The sequence below is a fragment of the Phascolarctos cinereus genome, unplaced genomic scaffold (assembly GCF_003287225.1).
Source record: "Phascolarctos cinereus isolate Bilbo 61053 unplaced genomic scaffold, phaCin_HiC Scaffold_2;HRSCAF=192, whole genome shotgun sequence".
Classification (NCBI taxonomy): Eukaryota; Metazoa; Chordata; class Mammalia; order Diprotodontia; family Phascolarctidae; genus Phascolarctos; species Phascolarctos cinereus.
The window spans coordinates 270,727,618-270,743,972 of NW_027555625.1; the positions used below are offsets into that span (position 1 = coordinate 270,727,618).

The 16,355-nt window shown below is 47.3% G+C and overlaps 1 protein-coding gene across 3 annotated transcripts in view; it reads left to right on the forward strand.

The window, feature by feature from the left end:
- The window catches only part of COL27A1 (collagen type XXVII alpha 1 chain), a 242,693-nt gene that overhangs the window by 161,089 nt on the left and 65,249 nt on the right, over positions 1–16,355 (forward strand). For all 3 annotated transcript variants that reach the window (XM_020965661.2, XM_020965662.2, XM_020965665.2), the window contains exons 29-33: positions 10,669–10,722; positions 11,704–11,748; positions 11,944–11,988; positions 12,240–12,293; positions 13,253–13,306. In XM_020965661.2, the coding sequence (XP_020821320.1) occupies positions 10,669–10,722; positions 11,704–11,748; positions 11,944–11,988; positions 12,240–12,293; positions 13,253–13,306 (252 nt within the window). The remainder of the gene's footprint in view (positions 1–10,668; positions 10,723–11,703; positions 11,749–11,943; positions 11,989–12,239; positions 12,294–13,252; positions 13,307–16,355) is intronic.

The window sequence follows — 16,355 nt, forward strand, 5'->3', positions numbered from 1 at the left end:
CAGAAATGCCCATTCTTCTTTTCCCTCTGCGCTTTGGAAGACTAGCTTCTTCAGCCAGCTGTGTACAGATGTACTCTTTGGCTTCTGTCTGCTATCCTTTGCATTCTCACGTCCCCATTCAACAGCCTGGTGTACCTATACCCTGGTGTAGGGAAAGTAAGGGGGATGAGATATCAGGGTATGGCCTAGCAAGTACTGAAATCATCAGTATTAAACATATCCGTTTAAGCTTTCCCATAAAAAGGCCTCTTTTCAAAACCCTGTGATGGGTGATAGAAGGTTTAGATTTCTTTTTCTTTTTCCAATGCCATTTTTTCTTCAGATGGATTTCAAGTGGATTTGGCTTTTCCCAAAACCAGATGGTCTGATAAGCCTGTTGGGCTTTGGGGGAGATTAAGAGACATTCCTTAGGCCCAGGCAGGAGCTCCTAACTGTACTTAGTGTCACAGGGCTCTGTAGGGGGATTCGGTCCTTGTGTTGAGAAAGCCCCTACATGAGTCTAATGCTTTCCTCCCATCCCTCACCATGTGCCGAGAACTCTCAGCTACTCCAGATACTTGCAGCATCCGAGGCTGGGGACCTAGGACTTGTCTCACCAACCCCTCTGACAATGGCTTCTTTTCCCCATTCCTTCCCCTTCCTGGAGATACATACATTCATTTGAAAGCTTGGCTCTACAGCTTTGGCCTGCATTTCCTCCACAGATGTCAAACCTAAGAGCTCCCCTAGTCCCAGCCCCCTCCACCCTCCCCCTCAGCAAGCTCCCTCTACTCTTTTCCCAACACTGAGTGGAAGAATGCATCTTCTACTTGAGGAAACCCAGGCCCCCAACCACATCAAAGTCCCCCAAGCTGAGCATTTTAGGAGGCATCCGGAACCTGCAGAGTCAGGCCTTGCTGGAGCTGTGTATTTTACTAACAAGATGCTCAGAGGGTTTGGGATCCAATCTTTTAAGTCTTTAAGTCTTGTGTCTCCCATATGTAGAATATGTAAATATGGAATATAGAAATAACCATGTAATTTACTGTCCCCACCCCCACACCCCCCTTCTGTAGAATAGTGGTAATAATACTAGGCTAAGAGTTAGGAGTCCTGGGTTCTAATCCTAGATCTTCCACATACTCATTGTAAGACCATGGACAAGTCATTCGTCACATTCTCTGTGCCTTAAATTTCTCTACTGAAAATGGGTCTTAGACTAGGCAACCTCCAAGTTCCCTTCTAGCTTTGCCCAGTTGGGAGGCAAACGTCAGTAATATAGGTGACACAGGCTTTTGGATTTGTGTAATGTGGTTGCCATTCAAAGGGAAAAATTGGAGCTGAAAAGAGTTAGTCATTTTATGGAATGGGAAGTATGTGAGGAGTGGGGTTCTTTTACCCAGTGAGGAAAAAAACAACTGGATTTGTAGTCAGAGGGCATAAGTTTGAATCCTTGCTCTACTATGTACTGAGCCTCAGTTTCCTCATCTGTAAAAGCTTGAAGCTTCCCACACTGCAGACAAGTCTTTGGGGTCCCTCCAGCCTCCGGCCCCAGCCCTGAGAACCCTCAGGTACACGTTGAGTTTAGAGACACCAAGGGTGGAGGATGAAGAGTCTGAGAGGAGACCCTGAGAGGTAATTGGACAGATTTGTCATTCACAGTGGGTTCCCAATACAATCTTAATCAGGTCTGGAATGGAAACATTCATGAGATGGAGAGTGTTCATTCCAGGCAAGCCAGACTCCCAGGCCCATCTTCCAGGGCTTAATGAAAAGCATCTCACTTGGGGGAGCAGATATGAAAGCATTGTCATATGGCTTTGATTGTAACCAATCTCCACAACCTGGAGGGCTGATGAAGTCTGCACTGTATTAGTTTGGGAATGGGGGTGGTGGAGGGAATGTGTAGTTGAAAATTTAAATTAGCAGCCAGTCACATTTTAGTTCAGCCCTCTTGTTTTGGGCCATGTTTATGCTTCTTTCACTGACCTCACATCCAGGGCCATCCCTAGGGAGGCTTGGAGCCCAGGGTAAAATCATGCTGCTTTCTCCCCCCACTCCTGCCCCAATCCCCTTGAACATGTGGATCCAGGTGAAATCTGGCTTAAAAAAAATGCACATCAGAGGCAGCCTTGGAGGGAGAAACAACAGAATAAAGATTTAGCATGGAGCCCTGCAAGCTGTCTCATGTACGTCAACCTCAGTTCTTTTTCACATCAACTGAAGGGGCCAAATCCTTCTTCCTACTTTCTTCTTCAAAGCATGGGGCCTGGGTGTGTTGCTCTGACTTTCTATCTTTTTTTAAACTCTACTTCCTTAAGGTCTCAAAGTGGGATGGGAACTCATAGGTTTGCTTCTTCCAAAGTCTTCTCTCTGGTCATCTCATGGGAGGGCAGAATCACTGCCTTCAGAGAAGGACATGGGATCACAGAATCCGGTGAGCAGTAAGGACCTTTAGAGCGCTCCTCATGGTCGGTCCTCTGTTAACACTCAGATTTGTTTATACTCAGAATCTTGGTTCTTCTCAACCTTTAAGAAATGCTAGATGAGAGCTCTCCTAAAAAGGCCAGAAGAGAATCATAAGGCCCTCCTAATTAGGAGAGGGCCAACCCTCCACCATTTGTAGGTAAAAAAATGCCCATTAAAAACATAGAAAATTACTCCCTTTCCTTACCCTCCCAACTAAAACCAAAACTCAGTTAGGGTCCTGGACTTCTTTCTTAGCATCCTATATGGTCTTCAGGCATGATTCCATTAATAACTTTCTCAGTCCTATGAAAGGAAATTTAATTACTGTATTCAGGCTTGGCCCTTGTGATCCTAAAAGGATATTGAGCTAGGGAAGAAGACATTTTTCCTGGCTATCCAGCCACCCACTCCCTAGGCAGAGACCCACCTGTCTTGGGAATTGACCTCCAAGCCAGTATCTCAGGAATGTTTAGACCAGGGGTTCTTAACTGTTTTCATGTCATGGCAGTCTTTGGCAGTCTGTTTAAGCCTATGCTCCCTTTCTCAGAATGTTTTTAAATAATTAAAGAAAATGTTGAATTTCAGGTAGAGGTTAATGAAAATAAAGATGTAAATTTTTTCTGTCAAAGTCCATGGAACCCCTGAGCCCATGGGCCCACTGGGGGTCCATGGACCCAGGGTTAAGAACCTCTGGTTTAGACAGTTTAGCTGGTCCAATGAGATCCTTGACTTATTGCTCCTGTCATTCTAGTAAGGACTCAAAATAGTCATAAATTTAATTTCTAAGCCTTAATGAGCTAAATAACTGGGCCGTTTACCAGACCACTCTGAAACTCAGCTTTCCCCCTGCTAGAGGAGGACAGCTTCTGCCCCTCTCTTCCCAATGAGGTCACATTGCAGCGCTTCACCAGCGTGGGTGTACCACCATGGAGCAAGATGGACCCGAGTTCTTTGGCCCTGCTTTGGGGCTGAGAGTCAGGCTATCCCCCTGCTATGCTAGTCCCTAGCTTTGTCTCACCCGCGGGCTGCCTGGCCCCATGCCTCCTCCTTTGTCTGACTCCCTTGTTGCTTTGGACCAGACAGGGAAGGGCGAATTTTGTTCATCTGCTCTTAGCTCAGAGGATTGAGTTCTTTGGCAGCATGGTGTCAACCTCTGGCAGCAGTCGGTAGGAATGTCAGCTGTACCCTTCTAGGTCAGACTGATGGGCTGTCCAGCTCAGGACCCTTTCTGATGGGGGCACCATGGTGAGTTAACTATTTGGCATAGTGGATTGAGATAGTTAAGGGTACGCTGTACTACAGACTCCCCAGCATAGTGGATGGGGCACAGGACTTACAGCCAAGAAGACCTGGATTCAAATCCCACCTCAGATATCTGCTAGCAGTATGACCCTGGGCAAGTCACTGAAGCCTCAATTTCCTCAATCTGTAAAATGAAGATATAATAATAGTACCTACTTTAAGAGTTGCTGTAAGGATGAAATGGGATAACACATGCAAAGTGCTCTTCAGACCTTAAAGCCATGAATGCTAGCTATTTTTATTATGATGGCTGAGTGTGGAACACATCTTCCATAGTTTCTTCCTAAGGAGATTAGAGATGTTTCCCTAACATGGAACACAGAATGTTAACACCTAAAGGATCACCAAGAACATTTAATTCAACCTTTTTAATTCTACATATGAAGAAAGGGAGGGAAGGGGATTTGCCCAAGGCCACATGGCTAGTAAGGAGTGGAGTTGGACCTCAGCTCTCCTGTGTTCTAGTCAGGCATTCTTTCTGCCCCATCATTGCTGTCTGATATCCTGAGACTGGGTCTTTATTCTACTGCTGAAGATGAGTTTTCAAAGAGAGTTTCTTTCAGTCACACTTTCCTGGCATCAGATCCATTTGAACCTAGTGCTTCCGTCAGACTTTTAACATGCTGATTTTTCTTGATCCAGTATTAGCACTGAGGCCTAAGTAGGGTCGTAACATTTAGAGCTGGAAAGGATCTCGGAGAGGATCGCCCCCAACCCTTTCACCCAACAGATGAGGAAACTGAGCAAAGAAAAGGAACGTAGTGTGTCTATGGTAATACCAATAAGGATTGTCAGAGCTGGGATTTGAATGTATCAGGCCAACCCATACCTGTACTGGATTCCTTGACAAGTGATTAGTCGGCCTGTGCTTGAATACTTCTAGTAATGGGGAACCCACTCCTTCCCAAGACAGTTCTAAGAGTTAGGAATTAGAAAGCTCTAGTTGTTAGGAAGTTTTTCCTTGTGTTGAATATGTCTTCCTTTCTGCAACTTTTCCTCAGCACTCTCTCTAGGGCTAAGCAGACAATTTTTCTGCATAGCCCCTCAAATGTTTGCTTCCTTCCCCCACCATTAAGTCTTCTTTTCTCAAGTCAATATTCCCTAAGTGTTTACTCTGCGCCCAACTTGGCACTATGAAGGAGACTGAAGTATAAGACAAAGTCCCTCCCCTCAGGGGGTTTGCAGTCTAGTCCGGCAAGCCAGACCAATGCATACAAAGCAATTAGCAGACATTCTACTAGGTTGAATGTAATTAAGTGCTGAACTGAGCTGTGTAGTATATATTAGATGACTAACAGTGCTGAAAAGTTTATTTTGTTTTAAGTGAAGTTCAGGACCTTACATTTGTTCCTGTCAAACTTCATCATTCTCTTCTCCAATCAGCAACATCTCCAACTTCTACCGGGGACATTTAAAATGGCTGATGTTGATTAGACAGCATCCTTTCAGCAGGTCAGGGAAAGGATCAGGCTCGGTAACAGAAGTTTCTTGTCTTCTCTGGTGGCTGCTTGAAGGACGAGCTCCATTTGCCAGCTCCCTTCCCAGTCCCCATCCCCAGTATCCTTGGCCCACAGAGGGCCACTAGAAACACAAATACTGCTCTGCATGTAGGGGAACTCAGCAGGAGAACCAGGAGAGAAGGAAGACCTCGGTCAGATCAGGCTGCGGAGTCCTGGGGCATCTTCTGCCCTTCCTCTTGCAATAGGGGCTTCTGGATTTTTCAGTCCTGGACTCTTAAAATCACTGGAGTATGAAATCAAAGTGTTAGAATTGGGAAAGCCCTTAGAGACCACCTAGTCCAACCCTCATCTGAAGAATGTGTGTCTCTGGGGCAGCTAGGTGGTGCAGTGGATAGAGCACCGGCCCTAAAGTCAGGAGAACCTGAGTTCAAATCAGGCCTCAGACCAAACACTTGACACTTACTAGCTGTGTGACCCTGGGCAAGTCACTTAACCCCAATTGCCAAAAAAAAAAAAAGAAAGAATGTATGTCTCCTATTCCATCCCTGGCAGGTGGTCATCTAGTCTTTGCTTAAGCATCTCCATCTATTAAGCATTCCATCCACTGATGTAAACTTGATGCTTTACAAGGCAGTCTATTCTGTTTCTAAAAGTCTAGAACTTCTTCCCTATATTGAGCCAAAAACTACCTTTCTATGACTTCCATCCATTGTTCCATCTTCTGGAATGAGACAGAATATGTGGAATAAGTCCAATTCCTCTTCCAAAGGACAGCCCTTAAAATATTTGAATGCAGTGATTATATTCTCAACCCCCTGCTCATCTCTATCCCCCACCAGTCTATCATGGATAGATCTTTGCACTTAGAGTCAAAAAGACCTGGATTCAGATTCTACTCCAGGTACATACTAGCTGTTTGATCTTGGCTGAATCACTAAAACTCTTTAGGGCTCAGTTTCCCAATCTGTAAAATGAGGATGTTGTACTTGATGACCTCTCATGACCCTAACAGCTTTAAACCTATAATTGCTCCTGATAACATGTGGTTTCAAGCATGCTTTTCATGAGAGATTCCAATTTCTAAGCGTCCTGCATAAAATGTGCCACTCAGGCATGGATGTACCGAATGCAGCATCCCAGATGTGTTGTGACCAGCACAGCGTACATCAAGGACTGTCACCCTCATATGCCTCTCTTCAAGCACATCAGGCAGCTAGCTGTGTGGCCCAGTGGATAGAGCGCTGTAGACTGAATTCAAATTTGGCCTCAGACACTGACTCTCTAGGTGACCCTGGGCAAGTCACTTAATTTCTGTTTGCCTCAGTTTCCTCATCTGTAAAGTGGAGATGATAATAGTACCTATCTCCCAGGGTTGTTGTGAGGATCAAATTAGATCTGATCACATTTAATTGTAAAGCACTTAGCACAGTGCCTGGCACATAGTGGGAGCTATATAAACGATAACTGTTTTGTTATTATGAAGCCTAAAGTGCCATTAGCCTTTTAAGCAGTCACATTATACTGTTGCCTCTAGTTGGGATCAATTATATTTTAGAAGATTCTTCAGAATGAAGCTCTTGGCCACAACTCTGAGATCATGTTCAGATGGGAGGGAAACCCGAAAGGAGTTTCCATTTGCCTCTGACCTTCATATAATTTTTAGAAAACTGTTTAACCCCACATCTATTGCTTTATTCCTAAACAGGGTTCATTGCCACCAAACTGAGAAGGCCTCTGGCTGAGGGAGATGCCTTCCCCAAGTCAGACCCAGCAAATTACCGGGTCACTAGGCCAAGTGTGGAGACACTGGGAGAGGCCATTTACCCCACAGCACTCTGGGTCACTGCCCTCCTCTGATGAGTGGCGATCAGTCGATCAGCATCTACTAAGAGGCTACACTGTATGAGGCACTAGAGATGCAAATACAAAAGTGAAAAGGCCCCTACCTTCAAGGAGCTTACTTTCTACTGTGGGAGGGTGAGAGTAATCATAGATTCACAGAATACAAGATCTATACCTAGTGTGTGGTGGGATTTTGTTTATTTTTGGTGGGAGACTAATGACTGAGAGAATAAGGAAAGTCCTCTTCATGCTAGTGTAGATTGTAGAATCATAGATCTAAAACAGGAAGGGACCTCAGGGGTCATCTAGTACAATCCCCTCATTTTACGGGTGAGAAAATGAAGAGAGACGTGATTTGCTCAAGGTCGTAGCGTCGTACGTAGCAGAGCGAACATTTGAACTCTGGTCCCAGGATTCTAATTCCAACACTCTTTCCACTGCCATGTTGCCTGTGATAATGCCTCTTGAAGGAGGCAGCAATTAAACTGAGTCTTGAAGGGAGTGAGGGGTTGCCAGAGGCAGAGATGAGGAGGGGGAGCATCTAGATACAGGGAAAGGCCTGTACAGAGGCACAGAGATGGAAGATAGAATATTTGAGATGGGGGACCACAAGAGGCAAGTTTGACAGGAGCATTGAGTGTATGAGAGGAAGTAAGGTATAGTCAGCCTGGAAAGGTAGGCCAGAGTTAGTGTAGATGTTGTCAAATGTCAAACTGAGGAGATTATTTCTGATCATAGAAGTAAATCCTGGAAATAATAGGAGCTATGACTGCAGCTTCTTGAGCAGGAAGTGACATGGTCAGAGAGGTCCTTTAAGAGCATCCACTTAGCTATTGGGTGGAGGATGGACGGGAAAGGGGAGAGATGTTGAGGCCGAGTGACCGGGTAGGAGGTTATTGCAACAGGAGAGAGATGATAAAGGACTGAACTAAGGTGCGGTTATGGGAATGGAGAAAAGGGGATATATTTGAGAGATGTTGGAAGATAGACTTGACAAGACTTGGCTCTTGACTGGATATGGGGGTGGGGAGGAGAGTGAAGAGTCAAAGATGATTCAAAGGTAGCGAAACTGGGTGATGAGAAGAATTGTGGTGCGTTCAACAGAAAGAAAGCCATTTCAAAGAACAGCCTTTCTTCTTTCGCTGAGCCAGGCCTCAGTTTCCTAACTGAAACGAGAGCCAATAGGAGAGACTAGTCGCTATGGTAGAGCCAAGTCCTTCTTTCCCTGAAGAGCATATTCTGGGATCCCAGCCAAGAGCTAAAGGAAGTCTATCACTGCGCCTCTGATAAACTCAGATTTTTCTCTATTGGGCTCAGTGTCAGTCAATCCCGTCTTTTCTATTTGCTCCCGAGGGACATTTCCCCTCCTTCTCTTCCCTTAATTGTTTGTTGTTCTCTCTGGGATGGGAAGCATGTGGCCGCAGCTGTTTTGACTTACAAGGCAAAAAGCTGGTCTGGAGAAGAGAATGGGGAGGTGGAGATGACCCAAAGGATCCCCCTCTGGTCCTCCTGCCTTCTCTCGCTATTCTTATCTTCAGAACTGACAGCTTGGATCTTTCAGCCTCCTCCCCGCCACCCCCAGGCTCTCCACTCTTGGTTTCTGCAGAGAGCGGTTCCTAAGAACGGCAGTCTTCATGCCTCCCCCGCCCTCCATCCATCGGTTCTTTCGGTAGCCCCAGTGGGAGATTGTCTCCTGGTTCTGTTGCTTCTATATTGGCCTCTTACCCATTCACTTCTCCTGATCTGTCAGCATGACCGGATGGAGGCCCCATCCAGATCAACTCTTCATTCCATTTTAGGGGGTTGGGGGCATTCACCATTGCCCAGCTCTGCTTCCCGGGGCCTTCAGTAAAATGTGGTTTGTTCTAGGATCAGCACAATGATTGGATTGGAGTTTCTGTCCATTTCCCAATCCTCCCTCCCTGTGTTCCCCCAGACCACAATGAATAAGCCGTCAGTCACCTGTCCTTTGACTATTTACCTAGGAGCTGGATTCCCAGCTAGACTGTGTTGTTGCCTTAATCCCAAGATGTTTTCACCATCTCTGTATGCAGCTGGAGAAGTCATAAGATCATAGAATTCAGAGCAGGAAGGAACGTTAGAGATTATCAAAAACAGCCCCTTTCCTTTGACAGATTGGAAAACTCAAGCACAGAGAGAGTATAACTTGGCCTCGGTTGTACAAGTAGTTAACAGTGCAAGGATTAGAACCCAGTTTTCTCTGACTCCAAATCCAGTGATATTTGCAGTCCTTTACACTGCCCTGGCTCTGCCCATCTGGCTAGACTGGATCTGACTAACTCTCATGCCGGGTATCCAGACAGATTGCCTCTCCCATGACCCCCCACAGAGCCTGCTCTTTCTGTTGTTGTTTTTGGGTTTGTTTGTTTTTTTGGTTATCAGCCTGTGCTTGGGCTTCCATCTCTTTACCCCACCTCCGCAACCGCAAAGGGGTACACGTGTGCTTCTGTTCCTCTTGTGTTATCTGGTATCTCTTCTACAACCATCTGCTTTTAAGAGGGCAGGGGGTCCTGGGCAGATGGTCACCGTTCCCCTGCCAGAGTGGCAAGGGGGAATGAATGCTGAGGCAAAGTATTCCTTCCCCAGCAGGAACAACATCTTCTGCTAGCAGGATTGGGGTTGGCAGGACTGCAGTAAGGAGGCTGGGGGTAATCAGCAAAGTCAGACATAGGCATTGGGTAGATTTCCACCTTTCACAGCCACATCTCCATTTAGGCCTCCGTCCCCTCTTTCCTAGACTATTGCAATAGCCTCCTAATGTTTCTCTGTGCCCCAAGTCTCTCCCCTCCCCAATTGATCCTCTATGCAAATGCCAAGCTGATTTTTCTAAAGAGTAGGTATGACCACATCACCCACACACACACACACACACACACACACACACACACACACACAGTCAAGGAGCTTCAGTAGCTCCCAATCAATTACCTCCACGATCAATTATAAACTTCTCTATTGGCCTTTAAAACCCTTCACACGCTGGCCCCAACCTCCCTTTCCACTTTTCCAGTCTTTTTATTCCTGACTTCTCTCTACAAACTCAACATTTAGCTACACTGGCTGATTTCTCAGTTCTTCAAACATGACATTCCATCTCCTGGGAACCTTTCCGCCTTTGTATTGGCTGTCCTCCATATATGGAATGCTCTGCCCCCTTAGCTTCGTCCCCTAGCTTCCCTCATTTTCCTTGAGATTCAGCCCAAAGCCCATCTTCTGCAAGAGACCTTTCCTGATCCCCCCAAATGCTTATACCTTCCCCTTTCAGATGATCTTCCATCTACTCTGTATGTATCTGCACATACCCAGATAATTACACATTATTTTCCCCCCTAGAATGTACACTGTGAGAGAAGGAACTGTTGTGTGTCTTTGCAGAGAAGGCCAGAGAGCTGGCCCCATGCTTGTTCTGGGAAAAGCCATGGAGTGGGAGTTGAAGGGAGCAGGGAAAGTATGGGCTGGGAGGGAGTGTAGGGGCCAGGTTGTGGGGTTGGGGTGGAAGCTGGGGGCGGGTAGCACTGCTCCAGGCCTCCCCCTGTTTATGGCCCAAGGGAGACCCCTGCTGTTCACACTGCTCTTCTGACCATCCTCTCTTCAGGGGCCCCGAGGACCAGATGGACCAGCAGGGGAGCCAGGGTCACAAGGTGTCAAGGTATGTGCCCTCCCCAAAATGCATGCTTCCCTGCCCAGAGATAGACTATCCCTCCTTCCTGGCTGGATTCAGGGGGATGGAAGCATGATTTTCCAGCAGCTGAGTCCTGTTAAATCCCTCTGCACTGATCACCCCCTAAGCAGAGTCAGTATTCCTGTCCAGGGCAGTAGCTGAGCTCCAGATCCGGCCAGGGACACACACACAAAGCCCTTTCAGAATTCTTGGATTGGAAAGGAAGTTGAAAAAAGTTATCCTATCCACCCTTATCTCCACTCCTCTTCCATAGGCAAGACTGCCCTAAAACCCCATGAGTAGAGACTTGGCCAGTTCCAGCAAGACCGTGCGGGGGAGTCAGGGGTGGGGAACCTAGAGCCTCAAGGCCACATGTGGCCCTCTAGGTCCTTAAGTGCGGCCCTTTGACCGAATCCAAACTTCACAGAACAAATCCTCTTAATAAAAGGATTTGTTCTGTAAAACTTGGACTCAGTCAAAAGGCCCCACCCAAGGACCTAGAAGGCCTCATGTGGCCTCGAGGCCACTGGTTTCCCCACCCCTGGGTTAGACTCTCACATACTCATACGGCCTTGGTGACTGTAGGGATTGGGGAGGGGGCGTGGAGGGCAAGGGCACAAAATGATCAGTGGGCAGCTTGGTGCTCTTCCTGTGATTAGGAGTACATCCATGAGCAAGTTTCTTCTCCTTTGCCAGCCTCAATTTCCTCCTCTGTGAGAGGAAGGGGGTGGACTCTAACTTCACTTCCAGCCTCTAATTCCGAGATCCAGTCCACTTACCAGAGAAGGTTTGGATGGAGAGGGATGAGAAATAATGGCCTCTCCCCGACCTCAGACCCCAGGCCTTCTGAGCCAGGCAACTATGCCTGGTCCAGTGGCTCCAAAGAGCAAGGCCCTCCAAAACTATCAACACAAACTGACCCCTTGCAATGCCAAAGCCCGCCTCTCTGTTATTTGCTCTCCTCCTCAGGGCCCTCCAGGAACACAGGGCAAACAGGGCCTGGATGGACAGCAGGTATGTCAGCAATTTCCCTGGAGCCAAGGGCATGGGGCCAGACTGGCCCCCTGCCAATCTCCCATCCCCTTCCCCCCCACTAGACACACACTCCCTTCACTACGAGACATGCCTTTGATGGACTTTTCTGACACAGGAGCTTGAGGAATTGGGACCCTGATTCTCAGCCTCTAATTACTCCAAATATGTTTCTAGGGCCAGGAAGGCGAAAGAGGGGAGATGGGGCCTCGTGGCTTCCCGGTAAGTGTTAAACATGGGTGCCTTTCTTTTTCTTCTCATGAAATAAGCACGTGGGAAAGGGGGAAGGAGGTAGCAGAAGGAATGACTTCAAAGATGTATTTGCTGGTGAGTCTTATTCTGGTTTCATTCAGTTCCAGGACACGTCTCTGTCACTTTCCTCCAGAGTGACTGAGACCACGGTGGTGGGTGGGAGGCAGGAGAAAGGTGGTGGTGACTAGAGCAAAAATAACTCCAGGATCTGATCCCTGCAGGGAATCCCGGGTCCTTCCGGCCCTCCAGGGGCTAAAGGCATTCCAGGAGAACCGGTAAGTATCTTTCCCTATTCTCTTCCTCTTGCCTTCATAGTTTTTTTTTTTTCACTCTTCCTCAAGCTCATAGGAGCATGCAGGACCAGGGAACTTGGCCAGTCCTAGAGTGGATGCAGTGGTGGGGAGGGTGGGCAATGGGGTAAGGGAGTGATTCCTGTCCTGCCAACATAATACATAATCTTGAAAGATGTGGGGAGAGGAAATGTGTGGATGCTGTAGGAAAGACCAAGAGTGCTGTCTGCAGGGAGGGACAGGGATTGTTTTGGGTGACACAGGATTCCTCCCTCCAAAGAGATAGGATGGAATCTTTGCTTTCTTCAAGAGATAATATGGAGTCAGGTGAGGAGGACTAGGTTTAAAAGGAGAGACAGGAGAGAAGGTCAGAATATCATAGTCATAGCCTCAAAGAAGCTGGGAAGGGCCCAAAGGAAATTAGGCCACAGGCCTAGAAGCACTTAAATATCTCTTCTGCCCCTCTTCTCTAACCCGTTTTGCAGAGCCAATCTGGACTGCCTCATTTTCCCAAATGATTAGTCCAGGGGGGAAAAAAGAAAGAAGTCTATTTGTGTGGCTGGCCTGAGCTCTGAGCTCTGTGGTGGAAAGAGGACTCCAGTGGGAGTCTGGAAGAAGGGAGTTGGAGGAAGTCCGGGGACCAGGCTTTGGTGGTTTGGAAGCTGCTCGTGGGCCAGGTCTGCACAGACCAGAGGCTTTACCCGTGCTCCGCAAGGCGAGGGCACAGGTTGGCCTTAGTCCATGGTTGAGGGAGGAATGAAACAAAGACTCTTGAGAGAATCAGAGACAGCTCTTTGGGCGAGTGGTGGAGCCTAGCCTTTGGCTAGGACCTGGCTGGGAGCTTCTGACTGCTTACAAGGTCTGACTGGAGCTGGCTAGAAAGAGAACTTTCCATAGGAGAAAAGTAGCATCTTAAAGAGATTTTTGTCCATCTGTCCTTCTAGGGCCCTCAAGGACCACAGGGACTGGTTGGCCCATTGGGAGAGATTGGACCACAGGTAAAGTGTTTAAATAAATGGACCTCCTTGTTGTCACCTTCTCTTTCCGTGCCCTTCTCCCAGCCAAAGCCTCTTCACAGAAGGTCTCCTGGTTTCTTAGAGAAGTACAAGGTGACAGGAAAGTATTTTCAACAGGGATCACTCTCGAAGTATTGACAAGTTGCCCCCACCCTCCATATTCTTCATTCTGCCTCCCATGTGGATGCTCCTGATTTTTCCTCCTCCCGTTATGAAAACTTATTTTAAAAGAAGGCTTTAATAAACTTGTTCACTAATGAGGTCCAAATGACTGCTAACAGATGGATCCATCTTCTTTCTCGTAGAAATGTTTGCATTCTAACAGAGATCAAAACTTTAAGTTAATAGTAATCCTTTTCATGGGGCAGGTAGGTGACACAGTGAATCGAGCATCAGGCCTGGAATCAGGAAGATGAGTCTTCCTGAGTTCAAATCTGGCCTTAGACATTTATTAGCCGTTTGACTCTGGCCAAGTCACTTAACTCTGTTGGCCTCAGTTTCCTCATCTGTAAACTGAACTGGAGAAGGAAGTGGCAGACCACTCCAGTATCTGTGCCAAGAAAACCCCAGATGGGGTCACAAAGAATCAGACATGACTGAGAAATGACTGAACAAAAAATCTCTTCAATGTATCCATGTTTTCACATACGTTAATTCAGTTCAATAATGCTGTGAAGTAAGTATAAGGGAGAAGAAATTATGATATTATTATCATTTTGCAGATAAAGAAAAGGGGTCAGATAGGTTAAGTGAATACTACTCAGATTCACACAGTTAGTAACTAGCAGAGTCAGGACACTGACCCAGGCCTCCTTTCCATTTCAAATCCCACTTTTACCATCTGTGTTTTTTCTGCTACACCTTACTGCCTCTCACTCTCACTGAAATTTCAGGGAGATGAGGGTGGAGGAGCTTTCTGGGCCTCCCCAGTGACATGTGGACCTGCCCTCTGAAATGATGCCCAATTAGTAGGTGCCTGCTTTGCCTCTGTGGAAAGCTAATCTGGATGACTACACATTTCCAGGCCTTTGGGAATCCCCAGAAGGGGCTTACCATGAGTTTGGAGGCCAGTAATGTGAACTGCAGGAAATTCCGTTCTCCTCTGTCCCATTGTAGCCTACGAGGAGTTTTGTGACCTCTTTCTGCACTACCTGCTTCTTTTTTTCCATGTACTAGATCCATTCTCCCACCCCCTTTTACAGAAGGGTCACAGAAAGTTTAAGGGACTTGCTCGAATCTACACAGTGAGTCAGCGGTAGTCAGGACTAGAACCCAGAGCAGCTGGAGAACTATAGAAGATAACTGCTTCAATGCCTTACTACTGTGGTGTCAAAATAGCAGTCTACCCTCAAAATGGGAGAAAAGATGGGTTCAGGGAATGAGATGAGGACTCCTGGATCTATTTCCTGGCTTTACCTAACCAGGAACCTAACCTTGTGCAATGAGGACAGGATTTAGAAGACTTGAATTTAAATTCTAATTCTGTAATTTAGGGCAAGCCACTTAAACTTTCTGGACCTTAGTTTCTTCATCTGTGAAACAAGTGGGTGGGACATATGCTCCCTAAGGTCCATTCTAACTTTAGATCTTGTGATCCTATCACCATTCAATGCCTCTCCTCCACCGAAAATGGGAGAAGACATTTCCCTCCTTATTTGACTTATGGGGACTTTACTGCAGTATAGAAGTCTGGCAATAAGACAGGGAACTGACTGAGATTCACAGAACTTAGGGTCCTTTCCAACACACTCCAGCCCCCCCCCCAAAGCAGAGCTCCCATCCCTTGGGGTTAGTTGTCTGTCGTCTTTTTGCTTGGCCTCAAAGAGAATGGATGTACTCATTCAGCTAAAAGCTCAGCTATCAGGCGATTCCTGCCGTCCCCCTCCCCCTTATAGTTGTATGAATCACAAGATTTTCCATCCCAGGCCTGCCAAAAAGCTCTTAATGTGGTAAACCGCACGAATGGGGAGCTCAGCTCCCAGCCTGCCTCCAAGCAGCTTCTGGGCTCGGCCGGGAAGTACTGATCTGAAACTCCCATCACCTACGGCCTGGCATGGGCCTTCCTTCCTATCCCCTGATGCCTAGAAGGCCTTTTGTGTTATCACAGTGGGGAGTATCACCCCTGACCCCCAGTGACTCAGCCCATGCCTCCCAACCTCCAGGAAGGGAGAAGAGCCTTGGGGCTCACTCAGGTAAAGAACCACCAGTCCTTTTGTGGTTCTGATACCCCTGAATACAGTCCCCTTCTGTGGGACCCCCTTCAGAAAGCCTGATGCCTGCTGTGGAGAAGGTCACGGTGCTTGCAAAGTGATCTCTCCTTGAAGCTCCTCATAGTTGAGGCTGATCTTTCTCTGATCTAACAACCAGGCCTAGGGGCTAGATTGAGGAGAAGGGGGCAGGGGGAATAGCTCCTCAACTAAAGGCAAATGTCTCCCATTTCTGTTGCTACACTCTGAGGTTTTTACGGGAGACTTGCTCCGTGCCCCAAAGGGGGTGCTCCACTCACAACAACCCTCTAAAGTAAGTAGTGAACATATGGTTACCCCCATCTTCCAGATGAGGAAACTGTGGCTCAGAGAAAGGGGAAGTGACAAAGCTAGGAGGCACTGGAGCTGAGGCTCACCCTGGGTCTTCAGGGCACAAGAGGCCAGGTTCAGTGTTCTTCCTCTTCTACCTGTCAGTCACTCCCTCAGTTTGCCTTCAAGGTCTATTTATCCTGCCTTCCAAACTGTGGCTTTGGCTGGTTTGATGGTCCCCTTTGGCTACCTTCTTCCTAAGAGCTCCAAGGACTTTGCAGGATCCATGGATCTCCTTTATCTTCCCATCCCACACCCCACCTCCAAGGGAGTGAGTGTGAGTTTTGCTAGAGGATCTGGGAAAGGTTAGGGCCCTGCCAAGGACCACACAGTGAGTCAACAATAGAGCTAGGGCTAGAACCCAGTTCTAGAGAGTTGACTGTCCAATGGAGACCACAATCTCAGTGAGAACAGCATCTCCCCTCTTTGTCTTTTCTGAGATTTACCCTCCATTC